The 14,838-nt window shown below is 29.4% G+C and overlaps 3 protein-coding genes across 3 annotated transcripts; all 3 read left to right on the forward strand.

The window, feature by feature from the left end:
- The first annotated feature begins 938 nt into the window (after window positions 1-938).
- LOC105259155 (protein obstructor-E-like) lies at window positions 939-3,772 on the forward strand. Its single transcript, XM_025415116.1, has 4 exons — window positions 939-1,118; window positions 2,348-2,665; window positions 2,840-3,236; window positions 3,565-3,772. Exons 1-4 carry the CDS (start codon window positions 1,082-1,084, stop codon window positions 3,686-3,688), a joined length of 876 nt encoding a protein of 291 aa, XP_025270901.1. The 5' UTR covers window positions 939-1,081; the 3' UTR covers window positions 3,689-3,772.
- A 2,095-nt stretch (window positions 3,773-5,867) lies between these two features.
- On the forward strand, window positions 5,868-9,495 carry LOC105259154 (protein obstructor-E). The gene is made up of 5 exons (XM_011270905.3): window positions 5,868-6,100; window positions 7,189-7,383; window positions 7,802-7,986; window positions 8,674-8,906; window positions 9,313-9,495. The coding sequence occupies exons 1-5, from the start codon at window positions 6,052-6,054 to the stop codon at window positions 9,347-9,349; spliced, it is 699 nt and encodes a 232-aa protein (XP_011269207.1). The 5' UTR covers window positions 5,868-6,051; the 3' UTR covers window positions 9,350-9,495.
- Window positions 9,496-11,292: 1,797 nt separating this feature from the next.
- Window positions 11,293-13,727, forward strand: LOC105259153 (protein obstructor-E-like). Its single transcript, XM_011270904.3, has 3 exons — window positions 11,293-11,732; window positions 12,452-12,869; window positions 13,604-13,727. The coding sequence occupies exons 1-3, from the start codon at window positions 11,477-11,479 to the stop codon at window positions 13,629-13,631; spliced, it is 702 nt and encodes a 233-aa protein (XP_011269206.2). The 5' UTR covers window positions 11,293-11,476; the 3' UTR covers window positions 13,632-13,727.
- Window positions 13,728-14,838: the final 1,111 nt, after the last annotated feature.

Here is a 14,838-nt window from a genome sequence, read left to right on the forward strand (position 1 = left end):
AATAGTTCTCTCCCCATCATTTGGAAATAATTCAGAAATAAAATATTAAATACTTATTAATATTTTATGGATATTTCATATTTATCTATTGATGTTAAACGCAATAAAATTAAGAACAAAAGTGTGAATTGATGAAACTAAATTATTAATAAAAATTCTTGCTTAAATAAATTGTAGAAAAAATAAAAACTTCTTGGACAAAGATTAGTTCACAAAGAAATGATTAAAAATTCTATTATCATTGACTGAATAGTATTTCCATTCGTTCACTGCTAAAATTACTGCACAAGTAACGATACGAATACGAAAACTGAAAGCAATAACAGAAGAAACTGGAATTTCACGTCTTTTTTTCAAAAGACATTGGCATCCTAAAAATATCTCAAATGAATACTAAGGTTATCTTGATTTTACGATACTTATTTTCGTCGCGTATTTTTCGTGTAAAATTTATTTTGTTATCTGCATTTTACTTTGGATTCCCATTGTATTTAAATTTTAAAAATGTTTCGATTTTTAATTCAGATTTAACAGAATTTTTAACTCAATCTTTTGCTACATATAATGTTATAATTAAAACTATAATATAAAAATATATGTAATATTATTAGTTACACTGAAATTACCGATACGAATATTGATTTTTATCATTAATTATCATTATTTTCATCAAAATTTCGAAACATTTGATGAAGACATATTGTTGTGTGTACAAAAATCAGTATATATGAAATTTATTTTGAAATGAGTGTCTTTGATTAAACCTGATGTTAATAAAAACATAGTCGATGAAATACCTGCCAATGCTTTCGTAGAAAAACACTTGCCAGTTTAACGTACTATCAGCACATATATATACGTATAAAAGATTGGCAGTTCTCCATAGAATTCTATGTAGTCACCAAGTGTTGTAACCTCGTGAAGAATAAAGTGGGGGCCACATATAAGGCCCCGACGACCGTTCAACGAGGCCCAGTAGTCTCTAGTCATCAATTCAAACGCGTTACCACGACTGGATCATCATACAAAGTGACACTCTTTCTCTCTCTTTCTTTCTCAACCAACGTCATCCTTCGTCAGAATGAAGACGGAGGTCCTTTTTCTTTTAGTTTGCTTTGGTAAGTTCTCTTATTACATATATGTTATCCTTTTCAAATAAAATCAAATTGTTTTTACAAAACTCGAAACTTAGATTTTAGATTGGTTTGAATTCTTTTCAATTGCACAAGTATACACTTAATAATTTTAACTGAAATTTGCACTATATAAAAAAAATAAAAATAAATTTTTTTGCATGTGCCATATATGTAGAAAATATATATTGATAAAAAGTAAATCATTTCATTTATATATTTATTAAATACCTAATAAATATAAATTTTAAATCAAGCTAAAAATAACACAGAAATACACTGAAAAAATATTAATATTTATATGTGTGTGATATACAAAATATTATATTATATATTATAATAAGATAAAAAACAAAACTTTCTATTTACATTTCATATTATTCTTATTTGTTATATTTTATTTTATATTCAAGTACATATTTTATTATATTTTTATAGTTGTTATTTTTAGTTTATATTAGTTATTATATTAAAATAACTTTAAGAGCTACAATTTTATTTTATTGTCAAATTTTCAATTAAAAATAAAAGAGTATAAAGGGAAAGACGTTTTCGAAAGTAGACGCGTCTATTCAGAATCGTTCTAGTTGACTACTATTGCCTGGATGTTTATCGGAATCTGGTGTTGGTGTTCGAAAGCTATCAATCTGAATCGATTGAACGACATTTATGTTCTGGGCGAGCGACCAATCGAGTGTATACCTATACATATGGAAGCCCGGCCACTTTCTCGCTTTCTTCGCTCGCACTCGCGAGGTCGACCGGCGTTTCTTCAGGGACGCAGACGATGTACCGCCTTGAAAACGCGCCAATAGACCAGTCGACCCTCTGCCTTCACATTCACATTCTTTCTTCTTTCTTAATTCCCTTTTATTTTCCCTTTGCTGACTCGAAGTAGTCATAAGAATCGAAGAGTTCGAAGGATATGTGTATCAAGAATTCAAAATAATATATATAAATATGAGATGTAAATAAGAGATATATATATGTAAAATATTTTTCTTTTTCCGAATATTTTTTTATATTTATCTCAGTTGTAATAAAAAGTATATTTAATAAATATTATATTATAATTTGTAGGCACATATGCTAGTGTAAAATAATATTAAAAAATAATTTTGAATAATTTTATACATCTCAACAAACCATACTTTTTTATTGTTATACATCCTTTGCATTATATAATTTTTATTTACTCCTTTTTTTCCTATCAGGAGCTGTTACCGCTTTGACGAGAAAGCAAGAAGCCGCCGAGCAGAGTCGCCGAAGGACTGCTTTGGCGACAACGGTGAAGAAACAGCAGTCGACTGCAGAGGAGGAATACGAGGACGATGAAGAGCTTCTGGATCAGTGTCCTGAGCCCAATGGTTATTTTCCTGACGCGGAACAATGCGACAAATATTACGACTGTCGAGATAACAAAATAACGGAAAAACTCTGCCCCGATGGTCTCGTCTTCAATGACTTCAGCCCGCAACACGAGAAATGCGATTTGCCATTCGGTATCGATTGCACGAAGAGACCTAAGCTACGTAAGTCATTTTATTTTACATAATACAGTAAAATCGAGCAACGTGTATTCTCTATTGATAATGTACCAAGCTATAAAAATTTGATTCATACACTTGCATTAATTATATTTAAAAAAAATAATATCCCTACTGAAGGACTATAAAATATTTTGTTTTTATACATTTATTTTACAGAAAAGCCGCAACCGTCGTCACATTGTCCTCGCATGCACGGTTACTTCGCCCACGAGGACGCTAGGAATTGTGACACCTTCTACTACTGCGTAGAGGGCAAGTACAACATGATCACCTGTCCGGAAGGTCTCGTCTTTTCCGAGAAGACTGGAATTTGTAACTGGCCGGACGAAGCGCAGAAGAAGGGTTGCGGTTCTCGCGAGCTCTTCAATTTCACCTGCCCGAAGGTGGACGATAGCGTGGCCGCGACGCACCCACGCTATCCCGACACCGAGGACTGCCAATATTTCTACGTATGCGTCAACGGTGAAATCCCGAGGCGAAGCGGATGCAAACTTGGCCAGGCGTTCGACGAGCGCACCGGGAAGTGCGATTGGGCTAGGAAGATACCCGAATGGTATACAATATATTCTATCGAATTTAACTTTACTGTAAGAGTAATAAAAGTGAAGAAACTAAACTTTTAAATTCTAGATGTGATACAATTTAAAATTATATAATTAATTAAATAATTATTTAAAATTATATCATTAAAATATAAAAGAGTCTGTTTCTATAAAATTTCTCTATAAAAAAGAACAAAAATTCTTTCCTCCATTAGATTCTTCAAAAAAAGTCAATTAATTCTATTATATAATAAACATACATATTTCATATATTTTTTAATTTGCTTGTTATTAATTAATTTCTCATTTTTTAAAGACAAACGTAAAATTTAATTACAGCAAAGACTGGTACAAAGATCAGCTGACTGATGAAGAACTGGACGCCTTGGAGAATCCACCGCCGAAGCCTAAACCCTCTGGTGGACCAAGCAGAAGAAAAAGTAGCAGGCCGACCCACGAGTAAAATATTGTCTTTAGATTATTTATAGATCTTAAGTCTCTTTATTCTTTGAAACCGTTTGTATAATAAACTTATCTTTATTATAAATTCGTTTTTTTTAAATATATATTTAATCCTAAATCCTAAATCTTTGAAATAATTCGTTTAAAAAGAAAAATTTGTATACTGCAAATATTTGAAGATATATCAATTATAATGACAAAGAAAATTATTTAAAATCCTTATTGGAAATCAATGGCAACTATATTTTTATGTCTTATAATTATTATATTCATAATATTTAGAAATTTTGCTTTAGAAATGCTTGCTCTAGAAATTTGCTTTTTTCATTTTCGAAGTATTTTTTTTTATTTCTGTCTCTCGTAAAATCGATATTGTACTAATAATCTCATTTGCATAGATCACAATGACATAAATCAAGGGATTCGGAATTCTTCCGCAAATAAATTCCGATCGTGTGTTAAATTTACGCGACTAGTGAAAGTGCGATATTGATCGACGTTCCTTACATTTCTCGTACTGGAAATGTTTCCGAAAACCAGCTCTAACGTAATGCTTTCGTAAACACGAAAAATAGTGAAAAGAAAATCATTTTACGTAAATCAAAGAGCATGTTAGAACATTAACACTTATTATAAGTAAAATGTCATAAACGAGGAAATATACAGCTATATTAAAATTATAAATATATAAGCTATATTAAACAAAGTTTAACAAATCATGAATATGTGATATATTATTCTTTTAATATTTATGAAATAAAATTTAATTTTATATATTCGTTTTGTCGACAAATAATTAGAATAAAATCTCGTAAATTTTAAACAGCTCAATTAACGCTATATTGTGCGAATTTTTTATTTTTCTATGAAAAGTTTATGATTATTGTAATTAATAAGAAAACACAACAAAATATTTTGTAGCTTCGATATATATTTATATAAAAATCTTATCTGTATAAAATAGTTAAAATAAGTATGTATAATATTTTTAATTGATATCAATAAATAAGAAACACGAAGTTTATATATTAATACTGACAATGCGAGAAAAAAAGAGAGAAAAAACAAAAGTGTTCAATTTTATTTTTCATTATATAGTTTTTAATCAATAAGAAGGGAAATATTAATTAAAAGTAATGAAAAAAACGTAAGAAAATAATTAATTAAAATCCCATATTTAATATTTTATAATATTTTTATATAAATTATAAAAGATATTTAAAAAATTTTGCAGATATTTAAAATTTTCTGCTTTTTTGAAACACATGAAAAGTTTTTCAAATTTTATACTCCTTAATGTAACATCACAGATACATAAAGCTCTAACTGTTGTTAATATTTTACTATAGCAAATAATGCTCGATAAATATCCTACAATAGTAACAATGTCTCAGGTTTTTTTTCAGAACAATTGAAGCGAGAGCGAAGGTGAATGTTAAACGGTAATTATAAGAGTAGAAAGCCTAACAGAAGGCTATTTGCTGGTCGACCACAGTCAACGATGCGTAGTTTAATATGCTTCTTTTAAAGTCATTTATTTAGAAATAGGAGGAAACAATGTTTCTGAATATTAAGACTTTTTCAGATTTTAGAAATGTTTATTCTCTTCATCTCAAAAGTGCTTTTGATTTTTTCAAAGATATTATGGGAAAATTATATTTTTGAAGCGACATTTAAAGCTTTTTTTCATTATTTCTATTATTTCAAATATTAATTTTTTCCTCTCATATTCTTGCTCTTATTATATCTTATATTAATTATGTTTTAAATATATTTTCCGCATCGAGATTTATTTTATCCAAAATGCTTTTTTTTAGAATATAATAAAGTTCTCTCTACCTTTGTGCATTAAATTTGTAAAAAATTAATATCGTAGAAAGAAGTGTAATTGAAATATTGACAAAATTGCTTTTTCATTCATCAGGATTTAGCTTAACGTTACTTCCGGCTTACCCGTCATCGGATGCATTACGATTTGCATTTTTGTCATCGTGGAAAAACACGACGAAGGACATCGAGGTGAGAGCGCCGAGAAGAGAAAGAGAGAAAGAGAGAGTTAAAAGTATACCTTCCTTATCTCTCACTCTCGCTTCCTTTCCCTCTCTTATCTCCTCGATTTTCATTCTCGACCGGTGTCCGCCGATGAAATGCGACGGCGAAAGTGGGATTTGTCTGTGATATAGTGGGGATCCAAAGGGTATAGCCAGCTGGCGAGTAGCCGAAGAGCTGCAGTTTCGCGAGAACGACGACATTCCAAAGAGGGACCAAAAATTAGATAGCCTAATATAATTCGTTCGTCCGTTGTAGTGAATCTTAGTGCGATCGAGGATCATCCTGCGACCAAAAAAGCATAAAACCGGAAGAATGTTCGCGGCTGGGATCGTCACGTTGCTAGGCGCCATCGCGCTGACACGTGAGTATCGACCGTTGGATTATCATTCTCTATAAAAATGATGATAATATTTGCATTGCGTTGTTATAAAAAAATCATAAATTTATATAATTTCTCAAGATGTCCAAAAATTTTAATTATTACCGTTTTCTTAAAATTATTAATGAATATATATCAATATCATCCTAAAATATTATTTACGATCAAATATATAATAAAATATTATTTATTATCATTATATTATTATTATATTATTATTATATTATTATTATATTATAATTATATTATTCTTATATTAATATATTATTATTATTATATTAATATTATCACATAAAATATTATTTATGACTATTATATTTCTTATAATTTGATTTTTTAGATTTTAGATTTGTAAAAGTTAAATTTTATATGAAAAAGATATAAATTTGTTAATTATTTTGTAAAAAGATATATTAAGATTCTTTACGATATTGCTGCTTATACATTTCCTGAATTTTAATTCCTGTTTATTTTTAAAGTATAAAAATTCCTGCAACATAACACAATTTCGGAAAGACTGAATGCTTTAAAGATTATATTCAAACTTATTATTAAAATATTAATAGAAAAATGTATATAGTCTATAGTTTTTACATTTTTATAATTCTATAATATGCTCACTTGTTTAATAGTAAATATATACAGAATTCTGTTTGTCGATTATTTCAAACATCAAATGCGTGTTAATGAATTATTTATTCGTTGATAAAATCACGATAAAGAAAAGAATTCAAAAGAGAGTAAAAAACTTGGTAGAAATGTCTATTAGAATTAAAACTCAACGCGGAGACAGTGCGAGAGAGCGAACTTTCTAAAGCGTAAATGTCAGTTCTCCCGATCAGCGGATTGCATAAGTGCAGTCAAATGCGGTCGAGATAAAATTACATAACGAAATATAATAACGGTGATATATATGCAAATATAATATAATAATGCTGATCTCCGACAAGAATTTGGACAGAAATCGAACAAATTCAACCTTTTAAGACTTCAACTATCGGAAATTCTGCCATCAAAAATCGACTTTTTCAAAGAACCACAAAATTATTAATGTCAATATAATGTTACAGACGCCGCATTTAATTGTCCTAGCAAGGACGGTCAATACGAGGACAGCAAGCAATGCGATAAGTACTATGACTGCATCGATGGCATCGCATCGGAAAAATTGTGCCCAGACGGTCTCGTGTTCGATCCTCTGAATCGCAAGGTCAACAAGTGCGACCACGTATTTAACGTCGACTGCGGCGATCGACTCGAATTACGTAAGACAATATCGATAAAATTATAATATTTCAGAATGTGAAATGCTTGAAGGAGGATAAATGGAAGGAAGGACCTGCAAAAAATTGCTAGCATTTCAAATAAAATTTGAAATATATGTAATAATATATTTATATAATTTATAAAATAATATTATTTTTGAATTAATTGTTAGCTGAATTTTTTTCTTGGAATCTTATAATTTAAATTTGTACTCTTGTTACTTCATTTTGAAAATCATTTATACTTATTTGTATCTATATATTTATATAAAATGGACAGATATTGAATACGTCATGGCTTAAAAATTAAATTATTTAATTATATTATTTTTAATTAAAAATTAAATATAATATTTACATTAATAAGTTAAATTGGCTCTAAATCAATGAAACTGCAATTAATGATTCTCGTTAATAGAACCTCCGCAACCAACGAAAAAGTGTCCACGACGAAATGGCTTCTTTGCGCATCCCGATCCGTCAGTGTGCAATATCTTTTACAACTGCATCGATGGAGAGGCGATCGAGATCACTTGCACCACCGGGTTGCACTTTGATGAGTACAGTGGAACCTGCGTGTGGCCTGACAGCGCGGGTCGCGAGGTAAAAACACTTTTGATATTTATTTATTTTTTTTATTTTTTGGATTAATCATTATAAAAAGAAAAACAATATATCTACAAAGTTAATTGATATTAAAAATTCCAAAGAAAAAAGAAAGAAAATTTTTTTTTTAATATTCATATGTTAGAAATATTAATATTTTATAAGAGAGAGAACAGGATATGAAAAGTTAAAGTTCTGTTTCGAAAATATAAAGAAACATATTCAAAACTCGAACAAACTGCGGACTTATTCGTTAAATCTTTAATTGGGAGAAAGTACGTCGCATTTCTAATACACTTGTAGTTAGTATGTACTTTCTCTCACAGTTACATTTATATTTCTTCGACTAATCCAAAATATATTTCTTTACCCAATTATCAAAATTAAATAATATAATTCTAAAGTAACATAAATTTCGAAAATTATGTTTAAGTTTCCCTTCTCTTTATAAGATGCAATTAATAAAATTTTATAATTTAGTATTTAATACGTTTACATTTCTATTCCTGTATAAGATAAGTAATTAAAAGCTAAAATGAAAAAAAAGAAAATGAGACGTCAATAGCCTGAAAATATATCGACAAAAAATCTATCAGGATATTTGCAAATAAAATTTAATAATTCTAATAATTAGGAAAAAGCGCAAACTTTAATTAATGACAATAACATAAAAATAAATTGTAGGGTTGCGGAGTCTTGGGTAAGAAGCTGCAGGATGGCTTCGAGTGTCCGAGCGAGGGTCAGGTCGACAGCAGAGGTATGTTGATCGATCATCCCAAATTCCCACACCCCGATGATTGCCAGAAGTTTTATGTGTGCTTAAACGGGGTAACACCACGCGAGCAAGGCTGCAGCGATGGTACTGTTTACAACGAGGAGCAACAGAGGTGCGACGCGCCCGAAAACGTCCCCGGATGGTACGAATTATTCATCATTTATTATATTATTATATTATTATTATTGTTATCATATTCATATAATGATAAATAATTATTATCAATCGCTAAATAATTGCATTGCCACGTATTCTGATTGTGAGATCGTTTAATAATCGACAAAGACACGTGGTTTAATAAATATCTCTTAAATATAAACAATAAGTTTCTAATTTTTAATTTTCAATAATTCATTAAAAATTAAAAATCTTAAAAGCTTATTGGTTTTAAATGATTCTATTATTATTATAATATCTTGCTTAATTTTTGACATTTTAATTATATACGTATACAATTTTTTTTTTTGATTGATTGGATTATTATTAGTATTTCTATTGTCATGCTTTATTTAAAGGCTGGAAGAATTTAATAATTGTTTTCTTTGCAGCGAGGATTGGTATAAAGACGATGACAAGAAGCTGTAAGGAAGTTGTCGGTGTTCATCTGTCCCGCATCGGGACATTTCATGTTTCGTTCTAATCGTGTCACCTCTTTCCTTCATTCAACGAATAATCCCATTGTGTGTGTTTAGCCATTTGAATGACTTGGAATACATTTTATTTTTACTTTATGTGTCTGTCATTTTTTAAAATTAAGTCCCGATCTTCCTTTCCCAATCTGTTAAAATGCATTATGGCGAATTAAGATCATTTATTCTTCCGATAAAAAATTGTTCAATTGATATAATTAATAAAAAAAACGGCAATTTTCTGTAAATATTTGATTTAATTAATATGTCGTTAATAAAAAAAGGCAATTATTATAAACTGCAATTGTGACTTATAAATTACAAATATAAATAATTTTTTCATGCAAAAATACGAAAATATTGATAATATTCATGTAATTAATAATTAATTACTTATATGTTTCAAATAACTATAAATTTTTATTTTTAAACAATCCAATTTATATTGTTATAGCTAATAAAAAAGAGTAGAAAGAGAGAAAAATATTTTTTTTATTTATAAGATTATTAAAATTAATTAACCGATACACTAGATGTGCTACTGGTTAAATAGTCTATATCTTTTTGAAGGAATTAATTAATGAGACTTTGTTTTCGATAAATCCTCGAAACAATATTCGAGAAACGTATATAAAGGCCTTGAATCGTTTTTATTACGAGATCGGTCGACTATCACTTTCTCTTGAACTACTCGCTTGTTTCTCATTTTGCAATTTATTCTCTCTCTCTCTCTCTCTCTCTCTCTCTCTCTCTCTTCTTCTTCTTCTTCTTCTTCTTCTTCTTGTTTTTTATTCTCTCTCGTATTGCATTATTCGATTAATGTAAAAATATGTTTTAAAGAAAAATTTATTTTACATAACACATAGCTTAAAAAAATTTATTTGCTCTTTTTCAATGAAAAATTAATTTATTTTTCTCGCATGGAAGGTATGTTGAATTATTACACACGATATTCATTCATCCAACTTTCCAATTTACGAACATTCATCGCAAATGTTACTTGCTGAAGATTTAATCTATGTTTTAAACATAGAATTAAATATTCCGCAGCTTTCAACGTAACGATATTCAATTTTGTCATGATTATGTGAATCGCAATGTGTTTCTTTCCTTTCCAATAGGCAGAATTTTAAACAACATAACACTAACGTAAATAATATAAAATAGCGTTACAATAAAGAGAGAGCGCACTTTAATACTTGATTTGCAAAATTAAATAACATAATTTCGTATCACATATGTATTTTAATTATTTTTGTAATTTATAAGATACTATTTCTCGAGTTTTGCTAATGAAAGTGATTAATTGGGGCATAATTGAGATGCGTTAACATGAAGAAATAATCAGATATCTGCTTCTATAATACATGAAATTATCATTTCTTTCATTTTGCTTCCTGCAAAATGCAAAAGGATAATTTCAGATTGATAATTAATTAGCGCGTAATCGTGCTTCACTGACTTAAATAAACAAATAATTGTTTCAATGAATTCATAAAAAAAATTTCTCTCGTTCCGCTTTCAGAAATATATATATCGATTCGATCTAGAATTGATTAGACACCCAAGTCATAAATCTGACTGCAGTCGCATTTGCAATACGAGTTTCAAGCTAGGTAGGAGCAGCAGCAACAACGAGTTATCGTAGCACGCGGAAGTGTACCTGAAATCTATATATCTCTTTTGCATCGAGAATAGTGCAATGCAGTAAAACTTGCGTCCGTGCATCCATTAGAATGCATTCGCATCGGGAGAAAGATGGCTGCGATTCGATCAAGAGAGAGAATGAGAGAACTTTCGACAAAAAGGGGGGCAAAGTCGGGAGAAGGGAGAATCGGAAAATATGCAGCAACAAAGACCCGCTAAGGTGGTGGCGAGGCTACGAGCGAGCGAAATAGGACCCGGTTTCGGGCCTGGCAGTCACATTTTGCCAACGTCGCGACGCACTGCTGCCGACGTAGTTGAAGAAGAGAACAAAAGGACCGAAGAAGAAGAGGAAAAGGAGAAGAAAGAGTCTCCTCGGGAACTTTAAGACACCGACTCGAAAAACTTTGGGATTTCGCCTCCCTTCAGGATATCAAAGATGGAAAAGCGCGTGCTTTTTCGCCATTTTCTGCCATTTCTGACCCTGGTGACCTTGAGCTGGGCACAATTCCGATGTCCGGAGCCCAAGGGCTTCTTTGCCGATCCGGAACAGTGCGATCTTTATTACTCTTGCGTGGACAATCAACCCGAGGAAAAACTTTGCAAGGACGGACTCGTCTTCAGGGATGATAATCCTAAGAAAGAACTCTGCGATATACCGGCGAACGTGCCTTGCGGCGATCGTACACTTTTACGTAAGTTTCAAATCATTCTCTGAATTTATTAGATCTTTATTATTGTAATTAAATTAATTACAATTATTATAACTCTTCTTATTGCATTGAAATTTGATCTTATTAAGAATTTCTTTTCAGGTGAAGAAATTAATAATAAAATAAGATTTTTCCTAGATTATCAAGTCAAATGCGTGCGTAAAAAATGTCCACATTTGAAAAAAAAAACAGATATACATTTTTATTAATATTATTGAGACCTTTTTAAGCCAATTTATATTCGACAGAAAAATTTTTTCCGACTAATATATGATGCAAAAAATATGTAAAATTATATTTAATCTTACTTTCTTTTATCTATGCACTTTTGCAATTCAACAAAGAACAAAAGAATGGTCGATTCGATAGTGTCACGAAAATAGAACTAGTGTGAACCGGTTTTTCGATGAACGAACAATCACATTCTTCCTTGAATGCGGTGAAACTTTAATCATGTTACATTCGATGCAAAAATTAATATTAATATAATTAACGCGTATATTATAGACTCTATTTTTATGACGAATCAAAGTCCATGTTATAATTATAATTGATATAAATAATGACGATATAAATAAATTATATCATTATTATATGGGATATTTAATATATTAATATATATTATATATATATTAATATATATATTATTTGTATTAATATATATTATATAATTAATATATATTACATAATAATTATTATAGAGGAACCGCATCCTAGCAAGGACTGTCCACGCGCAAACGGCATCTTCAGCCACGAGGATCCGACCTCGTGCGATCGCTTCGTTAACTGCATCGATGGAGTAGCGCAGACAGTACCCTGCCCACCCGGTCTGATCTATGAGTCCAAAATGTCAAGCTGTGTCTGGCCGGTAGACGCCACTCGCTTGTGCGAGAACGTGAAACGCGACGTCCTGGATGACGGTTTCGTCTGTCCGGACGGCGACGTCGCCGGACCGTCTGGCAGGATTCTGCCGCATCCCACGTATCCACATCCCGAGGATTGCGCCAAATTCTACATCTGCAAGAATGGTGTGGTGCCGCAGAAGGGTCAATGCGAACCCGGCACTGTGTATAACGAGGAGATCTTCAGGTGCACCGATCCGGAAAACGTGCAAGGATGGTAAGTGTACCTTTCTTTTTTTCTCCTTTTTTTCTTTTTTTTTTTAATTGCCCTCTCCTCTTTCTTGATTCTCGATTTTAATCTTGGAACACTTTTTTGCACGATTATGACAAACATTGCTTATATGAGTTTATCTTATGTGTGTCAAACAAAAAAATTATGTAGATATACAATTCATTAAAAAATATGTAGATATACAATTCATTAAAAAATAAACAATTTGAAAAAAATTAAATAAATGTAAAATTTAAAAACTCTAATTTTAGGAAAATAATTTAAAAAATATTAGAAATTTTTAATGAAAAATTAAAGAAATCTAAAATACAAAGAATGACGATGTTAAATTTTTTTAAATATATTTCTCTTCCATTAGTGTTCCAGGAATAATAAATGCTCTGAAAAATTTATAAAAAATTTTTAAAAATTATAATAAATTATAAAAATATAATATTATAATATTATATATTACAAAAAATATAATAAATTCTTATATTAAATTTTATAAAAAATTTATAAAAAATCGATCTCTCTTCTTATTTATTCAATTATTTAATTAAATTATATTCTTATAAGAATTTATTATATTTTTTATTAACTATAAACTCACTAATTCTTTTCAATCATTATTTATTTTTAGAAAAAGAATTAATTTTATAATTTTAATTTCCATCTCTTTCGATTTCGAAAAGAATACTGAATTATCTTTTATAATGAAATGCAATTCAACATTTCAGCGAGGATTATTACAAGCGGAAGAACTGAACGAGAGATGGCGTCATAATTAATTGCAGCTACATGTGTAACGATCATCCTTTTAAATGGACAATAAATGCGTGTGATATGCACGATTACGTAAAAGTCGCCACGTGGTCTCCGCGAGAGCGAACGTGCTTTCGTCCTCTGTCCGCGACATATACTACCCCCTTTCTCCTTTTACGTAAACGAATTTACCTTTGGAAAATCCGTACGTATATACTTATATACATTACAACTTTGTAATCGTCGGTCGCTAACCCACGAAAAGAAAACGTAGACGAAAAGAAAATATCGCAAACTTGTGTTAGATAAACCCTTCGCTTTTGAACCGGTCCAATTTTATGTAATTAACAAATACATGTGCGCCAAGTAGAATTTTATTGTAAAAAGACGCACACACATAAACTTGCAATTCCGCAATTAAATAACTCAAGAAACCAGATTATTTATTATGTTTTAATCGAAAATATATTTTAAGTTTTTTTCTCATTACTTCTATCCTGATTGCGATGTTCTAGATAATATCAATTTTATTTATATAATATTATATGAATTACATTTCAATTATATTTATGTGTTTTGTACACAAGATGCTACCGAAATTGACTTATATATTTCTTAATAAATTTGGAAATTATATTGTGCTAACAAGAATTTGACAATAATTTTAATTAATTTTTTATTGATTATTTTTTCCTATTTAATTTTACCAAAATTATGTAAAAAAATAAAATTAAAAATATATTTAAAAATATGAAATCTATATCTAAAGTTTCACAAATATAAAAAATTATATAAAATAGGAAGGTAAAACAATCGATCATGACAATGAATGCCAACGTGATGATTATATTATTTATTTTAAATCCTAAAAAAATCCTAAAAAAAATATTTTAAAAAATTATTCGAATTTTGTAATAAAATATTTAAAAGTTTAAAATATTTTAATATATTTTGTAGTGAATATAATAATTATTCAATTTATTTATTTAATAAGTATATTAAATTATTTAAATAATATAAAATATATGAAAAAGATATGTAAAATAAAGAAAATTAATCAAAATATTATCAAAAATATTACAAATTAATGATTGAAAAATATTATATATTTTTAGAATTGTTAAAATTAAAAGAGAAGCGACAAGAAATATTTTATTTAAATAATCAACCAAAAAATTCAAATGCACTTATTAGACAGATTGAATTAAGT

Source organism: Camponotus floridanus, unplaced genomic scaffold (assembly GCF_003227725.1).
Source record: "Camponotus floridanus strain SB8 unplaced genomic scaffold, Cflo_v7.5 scaffold97, whole genome shotgun sequence".
NCBI lineage: Eukaryota > Metazoa > Arthropoda > Insecta > Hymenoptera > Formicidae > Camponotus > Camponotus floridanus.

Coding starts and splice junctions, on each gene's coding strand:
- LOC105259155 (XM_025415116.1), top strand. CDS start 1,082: ATGAAGACGGAGGTCCTTTTTCTTTTAGTTTGCTTTG. Junction 1,119..2,347: donor TTTTCTTTTAGTTTGCTTTG/GTAAGTTCTCTT, acceptor TTTTCCTATCAG/GAGCTGTTACCGCTTTGACG. Junction 3,237..3,564: donor GCTAGGAAGATACCCGAATG/GTATACAATATA, acceptor ATTTAATTACAG/CAAAGACTGGTACAAAGATC.
- LOC105259154 (XM_011270905.3), top strand. CDS start 6,052: ATGTTCGCGGCTGGGATCGTCACGTTGCTAGGCGCCATCGCGCTGACA. Junction 6,101..7,188: donor AGGCGCCATCGCGCTGACAC/GTGAGTATCGAC, acceptor ATAATGTTACAG/ACGCCGCATTTAATTGTCCT. Junction 7,987..8,673: donor CTGACAGCGCGGGTCGCGAG/GTAAAAACACTT, acceptor AATAAATTGTAG/GGTTGCGGAGTCTTGGGTAA.
- LOC105259153 (XM_011270904.3), top strand. CDS start 11,477: ATGGAAAAGCGCGTGCTTTTTCGCCATTTTCTGCCATTTCTGACCCTG. Junction 11,733..12,451: donor CGGCGATCGTACACTTTTAC/GTAAGTTTCAAA, acceptor TAATTATTATAG/AGGAACCGCATCCTAGCAAG. Junction 12,870..13,603: donor CCGGAAAACGTGCAAGGATG/GTAAGTGTACCT, acceptor TCAACATTTCAG/CGAGGATTATTACAAGCGGA.